Source organism: Hippichthys cyanospilos, chromosome 8, assembly GCF_059441005.1.
Source record: "Hippichthys cyanospilos isolate Australia breed blue-spotted pipefish chromosome 8, RoL_Hcya_1.0, whole genome shotgun sequence".
In the NCBI taxonomy this organism is placed as follows: Eukaryota; Metazoa; Chordata; class Actinopteri; order Syngnathiformes; family Syngnathidae; genus Hippichthys; species Hippichthys cyanospilos.
The window spans coordinates 19,694,748-19,710,357 of NC_142376.1; the positions used below are offsets into that span (position 1 = coordinate 19,694,748).

The 15,610-nt window shown below is 39.7% G+C and overlaps 2 protein-coding genes across 4 annotated transcripts in view; both read left to right on the forward strand.

Moving 5' to 3' along the window:
• The window catches only part of LOC148420481 (uncharacterized), a 15,747-nt gene extending 15,595 nt beyond the window's left edge, over positions 1-152 (forward strand). For all 3 annotated transcript variants that reach the window (XM_088421045.1, XM_088421047.1, XM_088421046.1), the window contains exon 16: positions 1-152. This exon is cut by the window's left edge and continues 1,931 nt beyond it. The gene's annotated coding sequence lies outside the window, so the exon portion shown is untranslated.
• A 4,944-nt stretch (positions 153-5,096) lies between these two features.
• The window catches only part of loxl4 (lysyl oxidase-like 4), a 45,593-nt gene continuing 35,079 nt past the window's right edge, over positions 5,097-15,610 (forward strand). The window contains exons 1-4 of the mRNA XM_088421044.1: positions 5,097-5,174; positions 8,363-8,689; positions 11,222-11,526; positions 11,605-11,819. Of these exons, the coding sequence (XP_088277170.1) occupies positions 8,383-8,689; positions 11,222-11,526; positions 11,605-11,819 (827 nt within the window). The 5' untranslated portion in view covers positions 5,097-5,174; positions 8,363-8,382. The remainder of the gene's footprint in view (positions 5,175-8,362; positions 8,690-11,221; positions 11,527-11,604; positions 11,820-15,610) is intronic.

Consider the following 15,610-nt stretch of genomic DNA (forward strand, 5'->3'; position numbering starts at 1 on the left):
TTAATTCTGCGGTTCATTCATTTTCTAAGAAATTGCCTGCTTCAAATTTCAAGAATGCACATTTCGTAACCTGAGCACTGCATGTTTGTTCACCTGTAGGATCTTTTGTATTACTGTGACTGCACTTCAATAAAGTTTTTGTATTTAATAAATGGTTTCACCTTCCTTTTATTTGGTACAAATGACTAACACACATTGTAATGCATTATAATATCAAATTAAAAAAATGCTTCTAAACCATTTAAATGTATAATAATTGCACCAGTTAAAGTGAATGTAGTTCGTTTGTTTACCTTGAGATGGTGATGATGTATTGTTGGTATGCAGAGAACTAGTTTTTAGTATGTTTTTAATTTACATTTCCCAGTGATCTGGGCATCATTTACAAGTCCAAGGGAGCAATACTATTTATTTGGGATAATTTTGAGAATGTAAGTTTACTGAAGTTTAGTTTAAGGTCATTTCACTGGGGGTGTAATGAGCTGCATTTAGAATGCCAAATCCATACATTCAGGTATGTTGTTGAGAGTAATGCAAAAATAATGCAATAGTAGTGTAATACCTCACATTTCAAATACAAAAATATTATGATCTAACTCATTTCAGTCCTTTGAAATGACAGTAATAAGTAATAAATAAATGCATTATAGTTTTGAAGTACCTTGCTCAACACTGGTAATTTTCTTGTTTCCACAAGGTAGCAGTGTTGCACATGCTCACGTTCGTAATGTCACCTTGTCACAAGTGTCCCCCCTCCCAATCTGGAATGTAACATTCCTATGCATCCAATTCGTTCTTAACATTAAAATCGCAGTAAAAGAGTGGACTGTTTAGTGTAAATGTAGGGGTAAATGTGTAATCTATGCCACAAATAGCTCTTAATAGCTGCTTTATGACTGAATTTATATGGGTGAGTCTGGAAACCAATAAATTAAAAGATTACTCATGTTAGTACACTCCACTCCTGCTAAAAGGTTTGGATTCACTTGGTGGGAAGAATAATCATGCTATTAGTCTCACGTGACAATTATTTAGGAAATAGACTACATTTCAAAACCAACACACAACATACATTTAAGGCACACTGTCGGTCCAGCATTCTGGATAAAAGTTAGTTTGTGGCAACATGCAAAAAGGAATGTATAGGCTATACACCCAAAGTTTAAAGTGCCATTCTTCACTCATTCTGTACAAGAGTAAACATAAGTTAACCACTTAAATGTTGCTGTATACAACACAGAAGGTATGATTACACACAAAGTACAGAAATGTGAGTGCTTTCTTGAAAGCAAGTCCACACTTAACATTCCTAAGATGTAATGCAAGCTTTAAGAGAAAGTCAATAACTGTTTGAAAAAAAACAAACACTATAAACAATATTCTCCCCATGTTGATCTGATGGAAAAGCAGCAATTAGGAGGGAAAAAAGGCTTGCCGATTGAAGGTGACTTTACTTAAGACCTGCTTGGACGAATTAAACAGGGTCCTGAACGAATCGCGCAAACCATAACTGATGGACTTATGACATTTTTCAAGGACGCAGCATTGAAGATTGTAATTGTCACTCCACACTCATACAACGCTGTTAATGTTGGAGGGACACTGAGGTGGAAATTTAGAAGGACTTTTTAATTAAAAAAAAAAAAAGTGCATACCAAACACAATATCCTGGTAGTCATGTAAGTAACTCCCCCGAAAATTATGTGCGCCCCTGATTACATGCTAATCAATTGGTACGGCACATTTTAGCATAAACTCAAAAAGGTTCACGATAAAAAGGCAAAAAAACAATACAATATGCAAAAAAACATCAGCGCTAAATAAAAGCTAACGAGAAAAGATTTCTTCTAATACTGTATTACATTTAAACGAAGATATTGTTGGAGTTGAGCGAAGATATCGTTGGAGATGAGCAGAGTTCCAAAGGATAAGAGTTCCACAGTGTTGGCTCTCAATAGAGCTTCTGTTGTTCCCCTAATCTCGCTTTGCTGAATTCGTCCAGTGGTGTCTTTTGCCTCAACTATTGTTTTAACCTCCTGCACAATTTTTCTTCCAAAAATCTAACCATGGAATTGGTCAGCTGGGCTCTCGACTCAGTTGACGGAATGTTCTCGTTGAGAGAAGAAGGTAAAGGGGGACTTTCTTGTCGCTCTGGGACATTTGCAAATGTGTACATCATGTATTCCTGGAATGCGTGCATGATGGTGCGTCCATTGATCTTGTCTGTTGGGGATGTATGTGGAGGACATCTACATTATTGGAATCCTGGTAACAGGGATCCTCCTTATTGGAGGTGATGGGTTTCTGATTAATTGGAACATTCTCCAGACGAGCGCGGCTAGAAAGGAGAACAGCCTGCCGGTCTTTACGAAAGGTGAGGGATGAGCAATCACCACTCAGACTCATGCGATGAGTGAAATTGGATGCGACTGCAGAGTTCTTGAGACTGCAGAGTTCTTGCACAAAACATATGTCAATGTGGAAAAGGTGACGTCTCACCAATTCAATTCGTCTAATTGAGGCCCCGTTGAGAGTCAAATAATAAAACTCAAGTTTGACAACACTGCAACCCACACACATCCACAGAAACCCACACAAAGCAGACAACTTTCCCTCAACACCTCTGTTGGTCTGGAACTGAGGGAAATTGCTCCAGTCTTGTTTATTCCTCCAATATCCCTCATGGTTTTTTTTCCATCTAAGATCATGGGCTTGAATGAGTACCATCAGGCCTTTCCGTCCTGTCTCTCTCTGTTGGTCATTAATATGTTTCGAGCCTGTTAAGATTGTGTGTCCTTCTTAGTGTGTGTGACCGAGTGTGAGTTGCTGCATCCATTCTTAAGCCTAACGCCTCCTATCTCTCCGTATTTCCATAACGCACTCACTTTCTTCTGCTCTGATTTGGTCTCTCTAATAGGGGGTCTGCTTTTCCTGTGTGACTACCAGTCAGGGCGGGACCACCGGCCTACCACCCAGTCCCCATCATGGCGTGCACAACCATAAACATTCCAATTACAGCCTTTTTACTCGCATGCACAAAAAGTCACACATGCGGTGTAGCAACGTAGAACTGTGCATGGACATACAGTACATCTAAGAATAAACCAGACCGCCTTTAAAAAGATGCCGCCGAGGTTTACTTGAAACCTGAAATAGTTCATCAACACAACGCCCCATTTCCAAACTTGACCATGTAGCTAATTTGGTTGCAGATGACTCCCCAAAAAATAAACAAACAGATTAAAATTTGATGGTTGCCAAGTTGTGCCTAAGTGACCCTTTGAGGGGGAAAAAAACGCAACGCGTTTCCATTACATTTGATGTTTCTACTGATGAGGCTTTGTTTCCTGTAGTGTGATGATATGTTTGCCAATAGTAACATAATCTTGGCTTAGGGTGGAATGTCGTTTTCTCATCAGTCAGTTCATCGTGGCTGCATTTGAGGGCAGGGCTATTTTCAACGGCGGTGGTTTGCGATGCTTTCGACAAGGAAATATCTACGCTGCGGTAAGGGGAGCGTCTTTAAGACACTTGCAACTCTGGATGTTTGAATCTATTCTGGAAGCAAGACCTTCCTGTTGGTCACGTGCATGTTCAGCTTCCCCTGTGCTTGTGTAACACACTTATTCGTGATAGCTTGTGTGAAAGTGTGGGCAGCCAGTTACAGAAAGAGATGTAGAGGGTCCAGTCAGAAAGTTGCATAATGTAAACGAAAACGTGATTCCCTCTGAAATTGAAAGAATAATTGATCTCGGAATTGCTTAGTATTAAACAAATGTTCCTATTGTGACATTTAATCTCTGTGATTGGCTATTAGCTAGTGAATCAGTACACAGGGCGAGATCCGGAAGTGACGAACCATGGATGAATAGTAAGTGAGGGAAAGCCTTGAAAATAAGCTAATTTTGCTCTTTGTCCTTCTAGACCGGGAGTGGGCAACTCCAGTCCTCGGGGGTCTCTATCTTGCATGTTCTAGATGTTTTTGTCCTTCCACACACAGATTCAAATATTCAGCGCGAAGCATGCTTTCAGGAGCTATGAGAAGGATTCTGATTATTTGAATCAGGTATGTTAGAGGAAACATGTAAAACACGCAGGCTTTCGGCCCTCGAGAACAGAAATTGCCCATCCCTGGTGGAGACGGAAGAGCGAGAAGAGGTTTTTTTCTTTTTTTCTTTTTAAACAATAGAAACTGTAACTACCGCCGGCGATGGTCTGGAAGGGGATTATTTCTCGCACATGTGCAGAAGGTACACAGTGTCGTTGTGGTGTATTGCCATAATTTTTGCAGTGCAAAGTGCTGACAGTTGAGCTGAGTCATATTTGGTCTATGTTGGATTGGTGTATGTAAAGACTCAGACTCCTAGCTTTAAGCGCATATAACAAAGGAACTTTTTCAACAGTGCAGAAAGAAGTGTAAATCACAATAACATAAAGTATACACGTATAAAAAAGTCAACCACTGTTAAATAATTCAAAAGGGTCAGGGGCAGTACAGTATTTGCCAAGGGTTAGTCAGAGGAAATTTAAATAGTGGCAGGTGTTTGATGACATTTAAACATTTAACATGATTTTGACTGTGATTGGTAAAATCTGAGCACAGTAGTGTCCCGGGTGGTAGGGTGTGCACACTTGTGCAAACTTTTTTTTTTTTTTTTTAAACACATGAGAAAGATCTCTGAAAGTTAAACAGATGTGTACATTTTATTGCACATACACACTCAGAGGCCGAACCTTAAAGTGATATCTCAATATTGAGACTACAGCATTCCCTACTAACGTTTGAGACAAAAGTCATTGTGCTGCTGTGAAAACAATTGGGCAACATGACTGGAAAGAATTGTTTCCTCCATTTCGCACCCGTTTCCATTCACTTCACTCTGCACTACAATTAGCCACCCACAAAAATAACCTAAGCGGCCTCACCAGTGCTCTTATTCATAGCAAGCCACGGCATTGGGCCTCTTATCTCGTCAATAAACGCTCATCTCAAGCTTTATGTTCTTTGCATGAGAGCGATGTTTCGGCATAGGTGGGAGGGAGAGAGAGAGGGAGTCAGGGAGGAGATATATGGAGAAGGAGGGATTGAAGTGAGAGACGATTTTTTTTTTCAGAAACACTCATTCACTCAAGACATCCGCGGCTGCAAACACACACACTTTGCTGCTTGTCAGGTTAGTGAACTTTCACCTTTCCTTTTCCTTGATACTTTTATATTTTTCTTTTCTTTTGTTGGTTTCATTTGTATGCATGTGAACAGTATCAGTTGTTTTCAAACTTTTTTTGTCCCCACACTTTGAATCATCAGTGTCGTCATTTTATTCGTGGAGTTCGGGGCCACAACAAGAGTCCCCGCAATTGTAAACGTCCAATTACATCCTTTTTGTTGCGTTTCCATGTGGCTTGCTACACAAACAGCCGCTGAGCCTATCTCCATTGAATGATGGCATGAGCTGGCAGTCAAAATACATTGAAATCAAGTGCACGTTAATTAAAAAAAAAAAAAAAACTGCGTTTAATTCACATTTACAGTATTGCAATGGCTGGTTTTACTCGGAAACCAAGCACCTGGTTTTATTGTCCAGAAGATGTCATTGTTGTACTACTAAAAAAATAGGCTTCTTCTTACATCTACATTATACAGTGATAGAAACATAACGTCAATCATTCACCCAATTTTCAATTTTAATCAACTGTCTTTTGTTGGCATATTATGGCTTCATTTTTTTAAGTGTAAAAAAGGGGTATACTTAAATGTAGTGCATCGGGAAGAAGACTTTGAGAAGATGACTTGATATTATGTGTCATGCTTTTTAACATTTTGACTGTCACGCAAAGACAAAAAGGAGTCAATCACTGCTTAATTAGATGCAATGATATTTAGTGTGGGAGTTGAGAGAGGTTGCCTGGTGGAGTATTGGGTGGTATCTCTGACTCACAATTCTAAGGTTTGGGGTTTGATTCTCAGCTGTGGTTTCCCTGTGCCAATACGGATTTTCTATGGGCATGAGTTCCTCTCACGATTCCGAGCATGCAAACTTAGCACTGACAGACTGCCCATTGGTCTGAATGGCTAAAATATTTTAAAATGACAGACTAAGCCCAACGGAACAGTACATTGCATCCATCATTTTAATCTGCCGTCGTAATTGTCTCCACCTGGGACACCTCACCCAATGAAATCTTCCAGAACTCCAAAATCTGACAAAAATTTAAACTTCCATAAACTTGGGAGGATGGAAGTGTAAAAACTGTCCAAATAGACGGTGAACTTACATACACACATGCATCTGGGAATAATTGACTAAGCTCTTCAATGTTAGTATGCAGCAACTCTTAGACAGGGAGGTCAATATTCATCTGAGTTTCAGATCTTTGTCTTAATTTGCTTTTTAAGCGGGATTTGAATGAATAAATTGCTTGCACATAGTTGAGCAAACCATTCTGGTATGCATGGGAGGTGACGGCATTCCGATCATGGGCACATCGCAAAGTGACAGTCTCACTCTAATTGGCTTCCCGCCAGGAAATGCAAGCTAGAAGTTTAAACATTTCCTCCCAAAAAGCATCATCTAGTAAATTAAGCTCAATAAAACCTTGCTTTTTACTTTTAGTGTATGTGACAAATAACACGACAAATGTCAACAAATGTGAATTTTGTACAAGTTTGAGTTTTTTTTCCCACTTTTTCAACCCGCATATTTGGGGTCGACTTGTATCTGCATAGCTCAAAACAAGACCAATTTTTTCACATATCTGTGTTTGGATAAGATTCATTCAAATTTGAAATAGGTTAAATCTTAAATAGGTTAAAATAAGGCTTAAAATGTTTTATACGTCTAATTCAATATAGTAGGCATCTGTTTTAGAGCGTTTGCACAGAACAAAAAAACATGCACTTTCGTCACTTGGGTAAATAACATACCAAGTAATATCATCAGCAAATCATTTCCGAGGACCTCCATTTCAAACAAATTGGACGGTCCGAAGATGACTACCTGTGTAGGAGTAAACTGTTTGCGTGAATGACGAACAGGAAGGAGAAGTTGTCTGGGATTTAAATGGGAGCAATGGGAGGAATTTTAGGGCTTTTCAAGACATTCATATTCAGCCGTGTCAAAAAAATAAAATGTTGAACCTTCAAATCATTTTTTATTGGAGCAACATTAGTTTCTGCATGTACGTCTACACGTGCGTACATTGCCTCGCACTTGTCCTGTTTCCACCCCACCCGCTCCCCCCATAACTGCGACAGTATGTTAATTCGATATATGATGAAGAAATGTGTCTAAAAGTAAGGTCATTGTGTCATTTTAATAACACACCATGTGTCTTAATGAGACAGCCATGACATGTCTAACCACTAATGTCAGGGATAGACTTATACACGCGTTTTTGTAAAATTCACCCAAATTAAAGTGAAAAAAGGGGGGTCGACTTATACACGACGTTGACTTCTACACGGAGAAATACGGTATGTAACCATGTCTGAAAATGTCTTTTGAAAGAATAACATCAAAGATTGAAAGCTCTCTAAAGCACAATAATGCTGTCGAGTGGACATTTTTGTTTATTGAAACGTTGCGGATTGAAAGGAAGACTGAAGTTTAACTTTGACTCTTATTCTAGGATGGACAGACTTTGGCGACGAAAGTGCCGCTAACATTTGGATGATGGACTGACGATTGCAATTTGGGTCAACTTCAAAAAACAATGGCTTGACAAAGACGGAAGGGGGTCCACGTACTGACGCGACTGTAAATGACGGACCAGCAAAAAAATATTAAAATCCCCACCTCACTAAAATGTTTACAGAAGTTAAAGTAATCTTTCTACACTGTAGAAATAGTTAGATCAAAAACAACCCATTTCGAGACTTTTTATTTTTTTCACCTCGATGGTTATTCTTGTACCGCAACTTTATGGGATATTCCTTAATGGGTCGGCTCATATTTGGCTCATATTTGAGTTATTTCTGACACAACTGTTTTAACAAGGTAATAAGTTAACTTAGAATGCAATCTGCTACTTCTAATCATGCTGTAAGAAAACTTTGAGTGAAAAGATCTCTTTAAGGTAGTAATTTGATCCTAAAATAACAGGCCCCAATGTGGCGGTGTTAAGTACAGATCAGGGGCCATTTGTGCACTTTGAAAACGGCTGTGTTGAAAGTCACTCAAATTAAATAAAATAGCTAATCCAGCTCTACTTTCACAAAACAAAACAACAACAAAAACCAAGCACATGATGCATTATTTTTACCTAACATGTTGGACTGAAGATTAGACTTAGCATTGATTTATTTTTTTTCAATTAGCATAGTTGAAAATAACACATACGTGTTTTACTTCACCTTCCTCAGACGCCACCTCGCTCGTCACGATGCCCCACGTAATCTGCTCCAGCTGCTTTCTGTTCCTCTTCCTCGCGTCGCTCTCGGCTGCCGAGCCGAGGCGCACCGCTTCCAGTCTGCGCAGGGCGGTGCGCGCACCTGCCGCCAAGGTGCGTCTGGCGGGAAACTCTGCCCGAGGTCCCCACGAAGGTCGCGTGGAAGTGCTGCACAACAACACATGGGGCACTGTGTGCGACGACGAAGTAGACATCAACCTCGCCAACGTGGTGTGCCGAGAGCTGGGCTTCCAGGGCGGCATCACCTGGGCACACAGCGCAAAGTATGGGGAAGGTCAAGGTGAGACAATTTGTGTGGTTTTCAATGTATTTTGCCGTCACTCCTACAGCTAGTTGTACAAAAATAACAAAGTTGCAAAAAATGTTAGTAAGTGATTAAGTTTTGCTGAATAAAAGAGTAAATGGCCATGATTCATATTTTGATATTTAAAAACCAGGACCGGGAATCTTTGACTGTCTCATGATTCAATTCTGATCTTGGGGTCTTTGATTGAATTCAGAATCGTTTTTTGATTCAAAATGATTCCCTTCAATCGAAAATTATTTCTGCTTCAGTCTATTGATGTGCAAAGAATCATCACATACTGTAACTTCAATCTGCTTTGCAAAACAGAATAAAGAAAGGAAATTAACTTTTTTATGCTAAATTTTAATTTGTGAACAACCACTACTCTCAAGTTAGCTACAAATTCTACGTTACAAAATAAGATTGACCAAAAATAATTAAAAAAAAATGTTACCCAAGTGAAAAGTATTAATATTTCTGTGTACATTTATAACAAATGAGAGATGAAAATAAACCTTTTCAAATGAGCTTCTAAGTATTGTATATGGAAAGCATTAAACGCGTGCCAGTTTGTTAATCTCTGAGCATATCGGGAGAATTATCAGTCATAATTGTAATATATTATTTAATTATTTCGAATGTATTTGAGCAGGCGTGGCACGATATCAGAATCTGATGCTATGATAACCTTGAGCAAAAATATGACGGAAATGAAATTACAGCTCTAAAATGGATCATTTCAAAGTCGGTTGGTAAATAGCAGTTTTCCAGATTATATAAACAGTTTTGTTTATGGTGTAAATGCACAACAGTATTTTGAAAGATGCCTGATTTGAAATTAACTGCCATCGAGTAATAGTTGTTCATTTCAAATCAATCGTTCAGCTACTATGTGTATTTAAAATTAGCACAATGTGGAATCTGTCATTTCATGCAGAGGAGAGTCTCGTTTTCGAAAGCCAAAAAACTCCTAGACAACTGACTGTCCATTGTTTGCTTGGACTGGGGGTGGGGGCTCAGTTGGTTTGCCAACTTTAGCTTGATATAATGCTAGCGTCCTACCTCGAACCATATCAAAAGCGCTCCTTGAAAGAAGCATAAATGTAGCTGCGACAATTTGAGTAGTAACTTAAAGAGACAATATGTAAGATTTAGACTGCTTTTCTTTAAAAAGGAATACATTAAATGATTGTAAATTTCCAAAACTTGCAAGTGAATGTGTTCTTAATGACCAAAAGTATGTTTTAAATATAATCATAGGTCTAGTTATCATTAAATTATATTACATGAAGGTGGCACTTGTTGCGGCCATGTTTGTTATAGCTATGGACATTGGTAAACGCAGCACCTGCAGCAGCTCCTCCTGCTCGTAATGAAAAATGGTCTAAATCTTACACACTAGCCCTTTCAGCCGACAAACCTGGAAGTGAACGTGACTGGCTAAAGCTAAGAGTATGAGTCACATCAAGAGCAGGACAATTGCCTTGTGCAAAACAATTGTTTCGCAACGGCCCTTCAAAAACGTTGCGTCCGGAGGACATTATCCTTAGGTGTGATTGTCCTTGGGTGTTCATGTGCTGTATGCTCTGCAATTGACTGGCAACCAGTTCAGACAGCTGGAATAGGCACCAGCAAGATAGTGACCCTGGAAAATGGATGGATGGATGGATGGATGGATGGATGGATGGGTATGGCTTGATTTCCCTGTGATCGATTTCCAGTGAGTGACAGTAGAAATTCAATCAAGTGTGAACTGCCCTATGATTCTGAACAAGCTCATTGAAAGAATACTAAACATTACTTTGCCCAAAAAGCATGTCTTCAGTTACATCATGTAGAAAAAAAAATCATGTTGGAAGCCGTCCATCATTGTCCTGACTGTAATGTTTCCTTTCACTGTTGTGTTTGTTGCGGTTCACACAGCGTGATGTCACAGCAGTCGCTATCGCCCATGCTGGAAAAGCACACCAGACTGTGCTTACAGGCTGCCCTGCCTGGTTGGAAAGTGGCTCAAATAGCCATTGATTGTTAGACAGCTCTTGGCAAAAGTCATTCATCATTATTGCTTCATGTTGGTCCCATGTTGGCTTACCATGTTGGCTTACCAAATACCAAAGACAGTAATTAAGACACTCAAAATAGCTGACATCATAAAAGGACAAAGATGACATCTCCTTAAGTTTTGAGGAGCTCATGCATGAAGGAAAAAAAATAATAAATAAAGAGGGCATTTGTTTTGGAGGAATGACAGCAAACACTTTACCACAGGTTTGCAATACTTGCTGCGGTTAAAGGACAATTTTTACTGCTGCTTTTAAATCCATAATGAAAGACAACATGGAATCAATTAGAGAGGCACTGTCATAAAACACTCAACTTCTGAACACACCGCAAAGGTGCACCCCCTAATCAGGCTGTCGGTTTAACTCCTATATGAGTACCGCTTTTCAGAGCTTGTGTGGTCTGTTTCCAGACCAAGCTTGGCTGGATAACGTGCTTAATAACAGCTTACTCCCCTCCGTCAAGGTCCCATATGGATGGACAATGTTCGATGCAACGGTTCCGAGAAATACTTAAAGGACTGCAAGCACAACGGCTGGGGGGTGCATGACTGCAAACACTCTGAAGACATGGGGGTGGTGTGCGCCACGGAGCGCAGACGGGAGCAGACGACCAGCACGGGAGATCACAGCAACTCCATCAGCCCCAATGGGAATCCCTCGCCCCAGTGGCAAGGCCTCGTGGCTTCTCGTAGGCATGATGGATACGGCTATTACGGGAACGGACATCCATATGAGGTCCCCAGGATCCAGAGGCAGCAACTTCACCAGGTATGGTGACAGGTCACACGAGCGCCTCTCAGCTGTTGATGATTCTATCATGACCAATTTTTGACTTCCTTCCATCAGGGTCACAGTAAGGTCCGAATTGAGGAAGTTCGCCTGAGGCCCATACTCATGTCCACCAAGAAGAAGACCTTGGTGACTGAAGGCGTGGTGGAGGTGAGGCATGCAGGAAGATGGCGGCAGGTGTGCGATATGGGCTGGAGTCTGAACAGCAGCAGAGTGGTGTGCGGGATGCTCGGCTTTCCTGACGCCGCTCAGCCCAATCTCAAAATGTACAAGTGAGTAAGCATTATTTCCAAACACTTCCCAGCTGGCAATGGGCAGTTTGGTCAAGTTGTAATGACGGAGAATATGGTCTTTTTATTTTGTAGAATAAGGTCTTGGAATTGCTTACAACATGAGTCACCACATTTTCTAACCTGAGAGCTACTTGTGGGTCAGAGATCCCTCAGGTCCACGGCCTGGTAACGGTCCGTGGATCAACTGCTACCGAGCCTAATGGGCCGCACCTGAAATAATGATGTTTTTGAACTGATTTAGTTTATCTTTTAACAGTTCATTCATTTGTGCTTTGTTTGGTTTGATCTTTGACTTTTGGCGCCGCCCCTGGCTGCTGTTGATATTACATTTTGTAGTGAGAAAAGATGGTGTGGCTTTACGTGAGAGCAGTCACTTTCTTTCACACATATGTTGTTCTGTCTCGCTGTGAAACCTGGCCCACGAGTTGTCCTTTTTTTTTGTAAGAATGCTGGTCTTCTGATATTTTTACCCCAAAGTAGTTTGTTTGTTGATCCATTAACTTGTGACTGTGGATAACAAGCTAGCTAATGTTAGTTTTCTTCAGCATGTTATATAGTATTGCCTTGTACGCATTTAGCTCGTTAGCATTTTTGTTTGTGCCCGGTAATTCCCTGTTATATAATATTAGCATATGCAAAGGTGCTGCATTGATAAGTAATCATTTGCATCTAATTAACATTATATTGAAATAAATAGTGTTTGTAATTTAGATATATGATTGATTTAATCAATGTCATTTGTGTACATACAGTATTTGTACATTTTGAGGTGGCAGCCTCAAAAGTAAAGCTGGACATATTTCACCTTGCTAAGCCAAACTTGATTAAAAAGGTGTTGAGGATCCAGTTTTATTCTGCATCAAACATCAGTAGGGAAAGGAAAGCCAACCAATCAAGCACACAAGGGAGCAAAGCTTAAACAGAAACCTGAGTCAATAGAGTGAGGAGTAATCTGTGTACTTGCTGAGTTAATAGAATTTCGAAAGATATTTAAAGGAGTGTGAGATGTTTTTTAATAGGTTATAAAAGCTGCCAGGACAAAATATAGTGTGTGCTCATCAGGGTTTTAAAATGCATGAGAATATCACCGGCATCCTTGTTACTGAAATATTACTCATAATATCTTAGACTACTTAAGTACAGCAAAAGGCCTTATGCATTATTCCTGTGTCAATATTGTCTACAGATAACCGCAACGCTGATAAATGATTAAAAAGTCAGCAAAGAATAAAAAGCAAAAAGAAGCAACGTCCAGTTAAGCGGCAGGATAAGTAAAAGCTTTCTTTCACGCTTATCGTCTTCCCTCAGCCACATCTCCACCAGAGGTTCCCTCCTCTCCTCAGCCTTGGGGTAATGATAAGCAGCATCTCTGTCCTTTTGCAAAAAGCTTTTCTTTCCACCTCGTTCCAGGCAAATCACCCCCTGTGCACCTCATTGCCTCTGCGGCTCTCTGATGCTATCTCCGCTCCCAAGACAAACAACAATGCTTTTAATTTTGGATTCCTGTCCTGAGGTGTAATATCACCGCTTGATTGTTCTTTAACTGTTCCGTCGATATGGTGGTGTGAGGCCAGATGAAGGTTTTTTGTTTTGCGTGAAGTCACCTGTTTTATTGGCGGTAGAGCATCTGCACACTCGAATCACTGATGCTGCGCTTCACTTTTTACATCTTCTGCCGACAGTGCCAGGGCCTAATATTTATTGATATATTGTTACGTGGCGGCTCTGTGGAGCAGTCATTAGCACATCCGCCTCATAGTTGAGCTCCTGATAGCCAAGGTTGTTATGATATCATTTTCAATAAAAGAAACGAGCAGACTGAACCATCATCTGAGTCCATCCTTGTTCACACACAGGAATATTACAAAAATGGAGAGGATCATGTAAAGGTTATGATGTCTCCAACTGATTCTATTAAGAGTGCATCACTTAGACAAAACGGAATGATAAATGCTGCGCAACTTCAGTTATTTAAGGCAAAAAGAACTCGAGTTGTGTTGCGAAGACATTGAAAAATCAACTGCTTTGAGTGCATTCACGTTACACTGGCGAGGTGTTCACTGACCACTCACAGTGTGGGAAATCTGAAACTCAACCGACAACAAATATATAATTTAAGAATATGAGCACAAAAAATTAGAAGAATTTACCATGATGATATTTGTTCTGAGATTTGTTCTAACCCTTTGCTATAGTTTTTACAAGTCGCCAAACAGTTGGTGCATCCTATACAGAGTAACATAGAAAATACCAGAATTTGACACTAAAATTAAGGTTGCATCCATACACCGGTGGTCCTATATTTGGGTGTACTGTATACATTACTTTATAATCACACATTAGTCACTTTGCACGCAGTAGCTTTACATGTTAGTGACATTTACAAACATGTCTTCATGTTAATTAATGGCCTCAAACCATTTTCCATGTTTTGTACATATATATACTGTATATATATATATATATATATATTTACAGTATATGTGTATTTTCTATTATTAATATCCAAACATAAACATTAGTAAAGCTATGGTTTGCTATGCTGACATTGTTTATATGTCAGCGTGGATTTTATAGTGACAGATAAAGTTATATGTTAGAGTTCTCTTCTCTTTTTACCATGTCATCACAACGTAATCCTTGAATTCAATAATGACCTTTAGTGCTGGCGACAGAGTAGACATTGGTTTAGCGATTTGGTAACTGGGGAGTCAAGTCACGTGACTTGTCCCTCACCCTGGGGTGTGTGCTGGAAAAAGGTTGACAATCCTCATCCAGTCAAATTGTATCAGTCAGATTCTGTCTCTACGGCCTTCTTAAAATAGGGTGTCCTTAGGTGTCCTAAAACCCATTGGAATTCAGTATCGTAATAGCCTTTAAACCATAATGATGTGTCTAAAAGTGCCTTTTTTCCCTTTCTGTCTCCACAGAAGATCTTTTCTATTCTCAAAATGTTTTTGACCAGCATGCATCAGCATTTAAAATGTTCACCGTCCACTGCAGACGTTGTGCAACGACTGTTTTTTTTTAATGGCATCGCAGCAGTGGTTGAGCAGGAAAAATTCAAGACAGCTATTTCATTAACAGCTGTTAACCTGCAAATCTAATCCCTAATCCCACACTAAAAACACCTACCGGTAGTCTTTTTTTGTTTCTCTTCCATTCGTTCATCTATGAGTATTCACGCTCATTGCTACGCTTCAATTCAATGAAAAATGATTTCTGCCTCAATCTATAGACGTGCAAAGAAAACTTCAGTCTGCTTTGGAAGACAGAATAATAAAAAGAGACAAACTTTTTTTTTTTTTTTTTTTTACATTTACAGAATTAAGTTTGGATTTTTAAGGAACCTTTTCTTTTTTCACAAAAACAGGATGTGGACAGCTATTAGTCTTTGAAGCGAGCCACACACCGTATAGCTTTTAAAGTACAAAATAAAATATAAGAATTGTCATTTCACCGAAAATTGCATTACCAACATTTGTGAAACCAGACAGAGTAATATTTCCAGTATGACAAACAAGCCATGAAAAGAAACTTTTTCAATTGAGCAACTACATTCAGAAAACAGTGGACCCCTGGGTTACGGTGTCCCTAAGTTTTTTTTGTCCCCTCTTCGCGGCATTTTCCCCGCTTTACGGCATCAAGAATAGGCATGACCATATTTACCTGCTCTTCTTTGGTTCACAGATTAGTCAAGCCTTATTCAACAGCTCAAATACTGGCGAAGTATTCAACTACATTTTGCCTCAATAGCTTCAGAATTTGAT